General features: G+C 47.3%; 1 protein-coding gene across 9 annotated transcripts in view; it reads left to right on the top strand.

Moving 5' to 3' along the window:
* Positions 1-12,471, top strand: part of LOC147632866 (osmosensing histidine protein kinase SLN1-like) — a 35,614-nt gene that overhangs the window by 18,897 nt on the left and 4,246 nt on the right. For all 9 annotated transcript variants that reach the window (XM_086807748.1, XM_086807752.1, XM_086807751.1 and 6 more), the window contains one exon: positions 10,639-11,278. In XM_086807748.1, coding sequence (XP_086663874.1) covers positions 10,639-11,278 — 640 coding nt within the window. The remainder of the gene's footprint in view (positions 1-10,638; positions 11,279-12,471) is intronic.

Genomic DNA, 12,471 nt, shown 5'->3' with positions numbered 1-12,471 from the left:
CCACCTAGCACATACAGCAAGTGTGAAGACTCTCCCTTAGAGACCTGGCTGAAATTTTCCTTTGTTCGTGTGCCTGAGGCCTAATGCAATGAAGCACCCGCACCCTTGGTGTGTGCTCAACCCAAGAAATGAAAAAAGTTAAGAGATGCACACATGAATCTCCTTCATACTCATTCTCTGGTTGTGAAGAAGCCTCCTCCTTAGAGTGCTCCTCCAAGGACTCCTCCATGATGGGCTCGATGGAGTCACACTTGAATCATTGACCGGTGAGTCTCTTGGTTCGAAGCTCCTCCTCAGGAAGTTGTGTCTGCGACTCTCCCCACTAGATCTGTCGCTACCTCTATGGCGTGAACAATTCCATCTTTAGGAATCTCCTTGCCCTTTTGCTGCCGGACTTTTTGTAGAGTTCCAAACTTGGAACCCTTCCGCGTCTCCAGGGTCGTAGCAAGACGAATTGCATCCGAAAGATCACGGGGCCAATGTTCTCGAACATTTGCATGCGAGGACGGTATCAGACCATCCACAAAGCGCTCAACTTGCTCTGACCGTTGGTGGACGGTCCTTGGGAGCATGAGTCGAAGCTTCCAGGAACATGTCAGGTAGTTGGTTACCTGTGCATTGTGCTTTTGGGCAAAGCATTCCCATTGCCGCTTTAGCTCATGATAATAGTGCACAAGAATAGACTGTTTCAAGACTGCCTTGTGGCAGCCATCCCAACAAGTCACGGAGTGGTGTCACAAAGCGGTACGCACCTGCTGCCCGCCAACGTGGCGACCATCTCACGGTCGTGGTGACAATTCTCCCTCCATCTTCCCGTTGAACTTGGCAGGCTAGAAGGTTCAATAACTGAGTTTGTTCCTCAAAGGCATGGAGGAAGAACTTGACAACCCAGTAGTACCTGGACGTCAAGCTGACGAATGTGAACATGAACTATCCGATGAATCCAGTGGAGAGGGAATTTGTGAAGGAGACGGCCAGTGATGCGACATCTAACATACCTACTATGCGTAGGTATAGAATAATGACTACCGGACACCGGGAGAATGATGATTATGCGTAGGTGTAGAATGATGACTCCCGAACCGGGAGCGAAGCACATCCAGTACATCCCTACCTGCATCCAAAGGAGTAAAAAACCCTCCTCCAAGAAGTTTCGCCACATCGTCCTCGGAATTGTCAAGCCCTTGTTGAGAAGCTCAAGCCTCGGTAGATGTCTAATCCGGAATACCAGGCACTCAGGTTGCCAACTCTAGCCGATCAAGATGGCATAGTTGTCTCCATACGACAGCATATCGTACAGAATACCGTACGGTACGATACTGTACAGACTCGTACGGATTTTTTCGAGAAATTTTTTCCCCCAATTTTTTTTTTTGGAGTAATGGTCTTGTTTTTATTTGTCTATGCTTGTTTGAGCTTTCCTCTCTCCTATGATGCTTCCCTCCTTTTTAAAATACTCCATATCTCGAAATTGGAAATACCTAAGTTTATAAGTAATTTTTTAGAACACACGATGAGGTTCTAGTAGTTCTTCCTCCGTTCTTGCAAATGAGGACGCTCCGATTGCCTTGTCACAGGAGCTTAGAGAGCCTGAGTTTGATGACGAGGCTAACATCCTTAGCAAGGGTGACTTCTACAAGCGCTCCGATGGGCACTCTTCTGATGGAGATGAATCATGATCCTAGCGAGAGCTCTTATTTTGATAGTGATCACGTCTCCATCTAGATTCTAGCCCCAACCCTCTTGCCTCCCTTTTTTGTGCACTACTTTTTGTACTTACTACTAGGCTACATGCGCCTAGAGCGCCTTGCGTAGCCTAACATCTATGTATGTTTTCAACTTGGTTTTAATGGAATTTTGGTTTGAGTCATGTGACAACTTGTCTTCTCTTTGAAATTGAAAATACTAAAGTTTGTAAGTATTTTTTTAAAAGACCGTATGATAAGATTTTTATATATATCATACCGTATTTTCCCGTACGGTATCGTATCGTACGAATTGTACGGTATCGTACTTGACAACTATGCAAGATGGTGAGACAGGCCTCCATGCTTGCTTTGAGACCGTGAAGTAAATATGCAAGCTCTACAGGATCCATAACAAGTCACCCAAAACAAGGGATAAAGCATGATGGCGAAGGATGAAATCCTTTCACACTTGTCTTCGTATTTCTTCCTGTATTGGTGGAAGATCCTCTTCCTCCCTCCTACAAATGCCTTCACAGTGACAAGTGGAGCCTAGAGCATGCATATTCTAGAAGGGCCCGGACAGAGTGGCTCCACATCGAGGGTAGGATTCATGCCCACTTGGCGAGGCTTCACCCCAGAACAGGTTGTGATTACTCTCCTTCCAAGTCCATGCCCAAGAATCTTGGAGTTTCGATCGTTCCGCCTCCCATCGCTATTTGTTATGCAGATTGTCTCATGGAACATTTAGGGTTTGGGAGGATTGTAGTGCTTTCAAAGGCGTAGGATTCTTAGAGAGAAGCTTTACAGAGCCATAGTTGGCGGACCTATTGTCATTCTCTTCCTCTAGGGGCATCATCTATTCGAGGGTCGTACCCGTCGTTGTAGGAACATTCTTTAGGGCAGGAGTGACACCTTTTGGTCCCACGATCTTGGCCCCTCTAGGATCCAGGGCAGGGTATGCATTTTTGTCAGCGAGCAGATCTTACCCGTAGTGATTGATTCAGGCACTATTGTCATTGGGAGAGCTCAATGGGTGATCATTAGGATTGGAGAGGACAAAGTGGGCTTCCTGAACCTCTATGCACTGAACTCCACAGCAGGCAGAGCCACTTTCTGGAGCACGGTTCATCAATCCCTCTCGCAAGCCGGCTTTTGGTGCATGGGTGGTGATTTCAACATGATAGTGACAGCGGAGGACATATCGGAGGTGGCACGGCTACAGTTTCAGGTGCGGAGTACTCAACCTAGGAGTCTATGCTTCTCAAGATCCCCGATAGGAGGCGTACAAGCCCCAACCTTTCCAGACTAGACCAGTTTTGTGTGGATGAGTGGGCATGTGGATGAGGTGGCATGGCTGGTATTCCGGCAGGCACTACTTTCTCTGATCATGCACTCGTCATTATCTCTGGAGGACCCATGGAGATAGGACACACTTGAGCTCCTGGATCCGAGATAGCCGCATACAGGACTCCGAGATTTGCAGTAGGATTGAGGAGATTTGGGAGAGTTTGGATTTCCTCGTTGGTTCAGTGGGAGGGGCTTTGGACATAGGCCTTAGAGAGATCAACAGTTTGTTAGCCAGAGGCCCCATAAAGCAGACTGGTAGGCTTTGGAGAGCAGGGAGGAGCATCCTTCAGAGCCTTGCCTCCTTGCAGCGGCTTCAAGAGAGTAACTCGGCTAGCTCGTGGATTTAGGCCCAGTTGGTTGCAGCCCGTGTAGAGCTTAGCCCCATTGAGGAGCAGAGGGTGAAGTACAAGTACCATGCTAGAGGAGACAAGATCACCGGAGAATTCTTCGAGATTTCAGGCCCACATAGGCGGAGGGATGCTATCCGCAGATTGCGAGGCCAAGATGGATCCATAGTTGCTGAACCATCCCCGACCCCCCCCCCCCCCCCCCCCCCCCCCGCGAGGTGTGAGCCATTGCCACAGATTTTGTCTGTTCCCTACTCACAAATACCCCCTTATTCTCTTAGGTGATGGATGCACGTGAGCGGGTTTGGTGGCGTTCAAGAGAGGTGCCCCCCCCCTTGCTCTTCAGACTTTCCTGTGGACCCAATTTACTTCACGAGCTCGCGGAGGCTCTACAGGCTCTACCTAGGGGCAAATACTCTAGAGAGGATGGGCTTCCTGTTTCCTTATTTCTTTGTCATTGGGATATCATGAAAGGTGGCTTTAAAGCTGCCTTCAATGAGATTATGGCCACGGTCTCCATGCCGGAGAGGTGGTCGGAGGAATTGATTCATTTGATTCCTAAGGAGGGTGGTGATAGATTAGAGATTCGGTAGTGGAGACCCATCACCCTCCTGGGGACCACATACAAAATCTTAGCCAAATCCATTAACCAGAGATTGGAGCCTTTTCTCCCCGGTTTGATTTATGGCACACAGACAAGTTTTGTTTAGGATCGGAGCATTTTGGACAACATCTTCACTTTTTGGGAGGCGACCATATCTTCTAGGTTGAGGCAGCAAGATTTGATAGTTCTCCTTGGTTTTGAGAAAGCCTATGACAGGGTGGATTGGGGCTATATGGAGGGGACGATGTGCCAGATGGGATTTCTAGAGGAGTGGGTTTGAGGTGTTTCCGGACTCTATTCGGCTTTGCATAGCTAGGTTCTCATTCATGGGGCCAGAGGTGACAAATTCCCGCTTTCTCACTCGGTCTGGCAGGGCTGTCCATTGGCACCTTTTTTCTTCTTGTTTGTGGCCGGGGCCATGAGCAATTTTCTCTCCCCTAAGGAGACAAGGCTACAGGGTCAACGTCTCCCCATCCGCTCGTAGGAGGAGCTACTTGACTCAAAGTTTGCAGATGACACAATGCCATACTTATTTTGGGATGATGGAAATCTACAGCGATTTGCTAATGCGATTGAGATCTTTTGCTGTACATCTGGTGCGTAGATCGACTGGCACAAGTCGTGTGGGTTCTGGGTTGGCTCATCACCCACCCCAACTTGGAGGCCAATTGAGGGTTTTTAGTGGATCCCAAGCAGCACTCTTGTAGCCCTCCTTCTTTTGAGTACTTGGAAGAAGTTGCTATACTAGAGTTCTGCTAGGCTTTTCCTAGCTGGCTGGGTCATGGTGGCGAACTAGGTTTTGTTTGCCACCACGATGTGGTACTTCACTTCTTGCTGGGCCTTTTCACGAGCTTGCATTGGTCAGGTTTAGCGGCGGTTGATCCACAATTTTCTTTGGGCTGGTGGTGATGGGAGGCCTGTGTGTACCAAGGTGGCTGGGAGAGTGATCATCCTGCCTCCACACAGGGGTGGGATGGGCATCATCGACGACTCTATCTTTTGGATCTCCGTGCACACCCCCATTTGGGAGGTCCCTGGCCTTCGAGTACAAGATGGATTTTCACGAAGATGCGTGCTCGTGGCTTTAGCCTAGCATTCGAGGATAGATTTGCAGCCAGCCTCCTGCGAGCTTGGGGCCAGCCCTTCAACGGTCCACTCTAGTTTCATCAAAGGAGTGCCTTCGTCGGCCCTTAATATGGAACCCCTTGGTCCATTTACCCAGTGGTCATATGTTGGTGGCCCGTCCACACGTTTCAAGGGAGCCTTGAGTATGGGCCTAGCACGGTCCCTCGGCAATTGGCTTCTTTTCAGATAGCTTCCCTCGGAGGCTCATGAGAGGAACCTCACTGGTATACGGGGCAGGGACAAACTTAGCCTCGACATCAACTCTTCCATCTTCCCGGAGTGGCTTGCCCCCTTCCCCCCTGCAGTGGTTGGGTGTGTTCATCAGACATGACATACCCTTGGCTGTCCATGGCACTGATGCGAACTCTGCCCTCCTCACCTGCTCCATCGGACCGCATGGTGGACTCGACAGAGTAAAGCCCCATTTGGGGGATTTTAGTGAGTAGCATTAGCTTCCCACTCTCCCTAGTTTGCTGCTTCTGGATGCTCCCTGCTGATGTATTGTAGGGCTAGATACTTACCTTTAGTTCTTTCTTTTCTTTTCCAGACAGTGTATCAGATGTAACATGGTTGTAACTTTGGTCTCATAGGTCACTTTGGCCTTTTGAAGACGTTAATATTTCATTTCATTTCATTTCTCTCTCTCTCTCTCTCGGCTTCTCTAGAAAGGCTTGCGGAAGATGTTGAGAATAAAGAGTGAGGGGTAACTATTTATAGTAAAAATCCATGTCCAACTAACATAAGCTGGCCAGCATTCTGCAAGCCCTCAAAAAGCACCATAAAATTCATTTAACGCATTCATCCTGGGCTAAAAATGTGCCCAATCTGCACATGCTTAGGCTGCCCAAAACTGGTCCAAAGCTGCCTCAAACCTGTCCATTTCTACACCATGCTTATTCGCTACTAATCTTGGCCTAACACCAGCCCTAATTGGTAATCACATGACTAACTACTGCACGGATCATCCACATCTTTCCCATCTTCAGTTCTTTGTTTGGTTCTGGAATAAAACTTGGTGATGGTAGCCATTGATAGCTGAAGTGCTGAAGGTGTTTGTCTAGGACAAGGTCCTAGGTTCAAAACCTTGCTACGTGCTTCCTGGGAGGCAATGTCCTAGGTTCAAAACCCTGCTAGGTGCTTCCTCGGTGGCATTGCCTGTGGGCGGATAAAAAAAACGCCTACGGGCGGTGAAAAATGGTAACTACGGGAGGATCTTGGGCCTAGAGAGCTTGGAGCACTGTCTTGCTTCCATGCCCTTGCTAGTTGTCCTTCATCAAGCAAATCTACACGCTCAATCATCGCAATCATTTCATCTCACTAACCAAATTCCATGTTTGCAAAGAGCTCACTTAGCATACCAATCTTTACATCACCCATTCCTAACTCCATATGTAATGTCTTCTCTATCGTTGTAAGAGTCCTTTCTCAACCAATACTTTATGTTCTTGTATTGCACGCGTATTATGAAATAGTTTCAAGAGATGCTACAACTATACAATTAATGCCAAAGGGACCACTGTCCGAGTCCTCATAGATCTGCACAGATCCTTCAGCCACTCTTCTGACAGTACAACGTGCAGACAACCAGCAGCCTATCGTACAGGCCCTGATGTTTGCTTCTACAAAAGTATGGATAGATCTAATCCTGTACTACAGTATCGATGAGATGGAGAGCTTCCATACATCTACAGCTAGGATCAGGATGTAGGTCACTTTCTTTTGTGGATAGACAGCCAGCTTCTGCTCAGTTTGTACAGCCATGTGGATAGACAGCCAGCTTCTGCTCAGTTTGTTCAGTCATGTGGGCTCGGAGTGTCTATGTAGCCTTTATTGCCTTTTCTAGTGCTTCGTGTGTGTAGCCAGGAAGGGTGCCCACACTGTGCCACACTGGACGGACCACCGTAACAGTGTCACACTGCCACACCGTAACAGTGTCACACCACCACACCGTAATAGTGTAACATTGTCACACTGCCACAGTGGGTCAACCTGGAGTATCACTGGGACCATCAGAAGCGGAGGTGCACCACAATGGACAGACGGTGCAGGCATCAGGATTGAAGGCACCGGCTGACACTCCAACGGCATCCCCAAGAGATAGGAGATTGTACCAAGGCTGCCACCTCAGGGCATCCACCAAAGATAGGAGATGCCACCAACCCGTCTCACCGGACTGCTTATATGGTCCCTCGACTCATCCTGAAGGATATCCTTCATGCTTCATCCTTCATACCACTTTGTAGCCTGTGTTTGCAGTCACTTGTCATCAACTTGAGCTGTGTGTCGTCCTCTTCACTGTGACCTCTGGTGAGTGTGCACGGTACAGTGAAGGACATGTAACAGTGTTCTTGGAGTAGTTTAAGTGCTCTTGTTACCCTGGCATAATGTCCATTGTGTCACGCTCTGAACTTCAATGACTCTGGACATAATGTACAGAGAAGAGCCACCACTTAGTGTGCTGGGCAACCAACCTTGCTACATGGTGCAGATAAGATGACATCATAAAAAGATGGTATATACAATGAGAATAATAACTGAAAATGTTCCTCATGGGGTTTCTAAGTGTTGCCAGAAGTAGTGCTAGGCGTGTCCCTTGGTAGCAACATAGTAGCAATGACATGCGTTTTAGACTTCATTGAAAGTATGAAACATTTCGGTTTTTTGGAAACGAGTTTTTTATTTGCTGTTTTTTTAAAAAGATTTTCCTTAAAATTTTTAACATGTCTCAGACTTCAGTTTGACATATGCAAATTGCAATGTCTTGCTTTTATTTACAATTTTGTAAGTCTGTAAGTTTGAGTTGACATGCTGTTTGTTGAAAGTCTTATAAAGTTGTGTAAAACTTGTTGAAGGTCCCTGTTTTTGGGTACTATACCTCCCCCTCCTCCCCCCCCTGTTAATGAAATCTTTTTTATACTTTTGGGCCTAGCCGCCTAGCAATGAAACGTTTCGAAACACGTTTCAAAAACCTTTTTTATGAAACTCCTGGCTACTATGGGTAGTAGTTGTAGCCTCCCGAGCTCCTAGAGAATGCGGTCCTCATAGTTACAAAGACGGAAGGTGCGGAGGAACGTCTTCTTCAGAGTGGTCCAGTCTATAAAGTGGTCGGTTGGAAATTGACTGAACCACTTGTCTGCAGAGCCTTGGAGAGTGGACGGAAAGAGCAATAAGAAGACATCCTCCCGCTCAAGGCTCCAGTTCTTGTAGATGGAGATGAACCATTGGATGTGGTCATCCACATCCTCAGTGGATAATCCTTTGAAGTTTGGAAGCTTGACATTGACTCAGCCCAGCACCATGGAAAGGGGTTCTACGCCATTGGCTGGACCAAGAAGGTTGGCTTGGCCTCGTGCATTGTTACGGAGGGTGGGATTACCAAGGTTGGCTACCCATAGGAAGAGGTGGAAGAGGGTCCCTAGATGGTACGTAATTGAACCTCTTCAGACTATAGCAACGTATTGAGAGAGGACTTTTGGATGGGCTGACCAGACTACCACGGGAGCATGTATTGGGCATGCAAAGAGGACGCAACGCAGAGAGAAGGGTGAGCTAACAGGACTCCCGGTTTCAAGAGTCCCACCAGGCGTGCCAAATTTTAGTATACCTGTAGCAGGGTTGGTTGCCCGGCACACTAAGTGGTGGCTCTTCTCTGGACAGTATGTCCGGAGTCCTCGAAGCTCACAGCATGACACAGTGGTCACTATGGAGTGGAACACGACACAAGCGACAAGACTGCAAGAGGAACAACACAAGACTGCCAGGGGAGCAAGAGCACTTGCACTACTCCAAGAACACTGTTACTTGTCCTTCACTGTACCGTGCACACTCAGCAGAGGTTACACTGAAGAGGAGGATGACACACTGCTCAAGTTAATGACAAGTGATTGCAAACACATGCTACAAAGTGGTATGAAGCATGAAGGATATCCTTCAGGATGAGTCGAGGGACCTGAGGTGGCAGCCTTGGTACAATCTCTTGTCTCTGGGGGATGCCCGTTGGAGTGTCAGTCGGTGCCTTCAATGCCGGTGCGTGCACCGCCTGTGGTGCGCCTCCGCTTTTGATGGTCCCCAAATGCTCAGGAGTGATACTCTAGGTTGACGGCGTGACGCATTGTGGCGGTGTGACACTGTTACAAGTGTGGTGGTGTGACACTATTATGGTGGTCCGTCCAGTGTGGGCACCCTTGGTGGCTACAATATGCATGCTTCTCATTAGTCTTTTAATCAAATTTCTTTTCGCTTGATTTGGGGCTTCTACTTCATAGTTGATCTATGATTGATATGCATACTGATTTCCTTAATGCTAACCTGCATAAACTACATCTAGTTTTATCATGTTTTAACATGATGGGGAGCTTGCTCAACCCTTTTGGGCACAAGTGGAGAGCGCATGTTCTAAGCTCTGGCTCAGAAGTATCTAGTCTCACCGAGAGAATAAGCTTATCCTTTCCAATGGGGCACCGTAACTCATCCTATGCGTGCAACATCTTTCACATTGATTCGTAAGAAGCACTTAATTTAAAATCATCCACTTTCGGCTAGTCATCGAACCCTGTCAGGAGATTGGAATATATTGAGGATGTACCTTCTCGCGTGTCACTATATTCACAACTTTTTTATTCGTGTGTGATATTCACAACTTTTTTATTCGTGTCTATTAACAAGGCCGACTAATAGGAAATTTTACGATTCTAAGGTTTTTTCCAGTGCTTCCTCGGCCTTCTCCTCGAAGCTTTCTTTCCTCAGTCATTCCTGAGGAGCTCGCCTTCTATTCATCGATTCGCTCCCCTCATCAGCCCCTCGTTGCCCTTGTAGCAGGTCCAGCAGGTAGGCATAGGTGCAGCTGTTGGCGGATGCGGTTGCGGTTGCGCTCTATTCCCTCCACGCAGCCCCCTGGTCACCCATCGTATCCTCCACTCCAAGGTCCCCAAGGTCCCCGCTGCCTCCAATCTTGCGTCCCTATACAGTGCATGCCACAGAGAGAGCGAGAGAGAGAACCTACGTTGCTCTCTGCGTACCATAAAGAGAGAGCACTAGCTATCTGTGCATACAGAGAGAGAAAGTTGGAGCGCTAGTTATCTCTCCATGCAGTTAGATAGATTGCAAACAAACACGTGCCATAGGAAGCCATAAAAAAATTTCCAGTATCTATTTTTGGGAAGATTGAAAAGCATTAGAATATTGCCATTGAGGTGCTAAAACCTTATAAAAGATTAATCCATAAAAGCTTTTATTAATTAATAGCCTCTGAAGAAACGTTTTGGTGCCTTATTGACGCTCGAAATATTTTGTTGATTTTATTTTACTTAATAGAAGTCTTTTTTCTGGAAAAAAAAATCATGTTGTTGTACCATTTTGATGACTTGTCACCATCCTATCTTGAAAGCTATGTTTTTTTTGTCAATATATATATATATGGCCAGCACGTGACACGATGTGAAGCTTGGTAGAATCAGCGTGAGGAAATTGGTAGTAGCCTTTTTGCTATTTTCTTTTTGGTATGACTTTTCTGTGCTGTGGATTTCAGGTTAGTTGGAATGATGGGTGGACGCATTTGGCTGAAAAGCCAGTTAGGGAAAGGAAGCACCTTCTATTTCATTGCCCGCTTTGACAAGGGAGATCCACACAGTTGCAAGCATGAGAATGAGAACCTTGCAACAGAAAACATGGGGGAAGTCTACTTACAAAAGTATGCTAGCCCGCGAACTTCCTCTCACAGCATCAGAAGAATAAATTCGGGAAAGTTGGTTGTGGGTTCTGAAGTCTCTGCTTATGTGCCAAAAAATGGATTTTCAAACGGCGAAGGGAAGTGGAGAGAAACCAGTGGTTTATGCTTAGACCTTGGAAGAAAAAGTAGCTTTGACGGTCACAAAGAGAGGAGGCCCGAAATCGTGACCATGAATCCGGATGAACACCAGGCTAACAGAACATCTGTCTCAAAAACGGAGCAGCCGATGCCTCTTGATATAGTGGAGGCCAACAGTGAAGGCCTTTTCAAAGGCCTGACAGTACTTCTTGCAGAGGATAACTTAGTCAATCAGAAGGTGGCTTGCAAGCAGCTGAAGAAGTTCGGAACTCAAGTAGATGTTGTGTGTGATGGCCAACAGTGCCTGAAAGCTCTCACCATGAATCGGGACAAATATGATCTGATTCTAATGGATGTACAGGTAACTTTCTTTCAACTGAGAAGACGTTTTTCCAGAATTCGTTTAAATTACGCATATTCTCATTGACCCAAAACCTAGACAGCACAAGGAAGTTTTCCTGCACAACCTCTTTCAATTCCCTTGCAATTTCTAGGCAAGATTTAGCGGTTATGCTTATACTTGCACCATATCATGGAGCGGTTGATACCCTCATTTCTTTAATACAGTTTGCACATTCATTTAGGCTATCTCACTATCTTAGCCTGGACTGTCATACCTATTGTAAAAAAAGAAGAGTTTGGTGTACACAACACAATACCATGTGCGCGTGTGCACATGCACGTGCAGAGAGCTGGATCTTTCCACCACACAAGAGCTGGATCCTTCTATTAGTTGAATGAAGCCTGCCTTGAAGACATAATACAAAACAACGCAACAGCAGTAAAAGAAACACATCAGGGGAGCTTTCTCCATGGCTGGCTACTCTCGGAGGAAGGCTACATAGACAAAAGGATAACACAACCTACCTCCCAACCTCCAAAGAAGGAGAGAGAGGGGGGGGGGGGGGGGATGAGGAAAGTGTCATCTCGAGGGCAGAGCCTCTCTACTAGACTGCAACAGAATAAAACGATAGCGAACCAACAGAGGCTGTTCCCCTGCCGAAACTTCCGTTTGCTCCTTGTGAGGAACCTGCTGCTGGGCCCACTCTGAGGGAGGGTCCACTCTAGGTTCCTATCAATTCACATTGTTATTGTGCCCAGACTTGCAAAGTTGAGTTATCTGTAGCTTGATGTCCATCCAGTCCAAATTGGACTTTGGCGTCTGGGACATAGGTTTCTTCTGATCAATAAGGGTGCCTTTTGATGGGCACCTAGGCCTGATTGTATAAGAGTGAAGAAAAGGCATGTACATAGCAGGCCTCCCCATGGGGCTGCTAGTTTTGTAGTTCGCTTTTCTAGAGAAAAACAAGAGGGGGCTCTGTCTCTGGCTGGCTGCTCTCAGACATCGGGTGAGGGGGGGCCTGTAATGCAAAGGTGGTCCATTGCCCTCTCTAGTGAGGAAAGGGCCCCTGTAGTCCAAGCGACAACCCCCCATGTGATGAATCGGAGGGTGCTCGACTCGCATGTGAGGAGCCTGAGAATCCTCCACCAAACCTACTGAGCCTTTGGGCAATCCCAACTGAGCCTCCTTGAGGGTGCTTCATGGAACAAGGC

The sequence above is a fragment of the Cibotium barometz genome, chromosome 13 (assembly GCF_041138505.1).
Source record: "Cibotium barometz isolate CiBa-2024 chromosome 13, ASM4113850v1, whole genome shotgun sequence".
In the NCBI taxonomy this organism is placed as follows: domain Eukaryota; kingdom Viridiplantae; phylum Streptophyta; class Polypodiopsida; order Cyatheales; family Cibotiaceae; genus Cibotium; species Cibotium barometz.
This window is presented reverse-complemented; position numbering and strand designations above follow the sequence as displayed.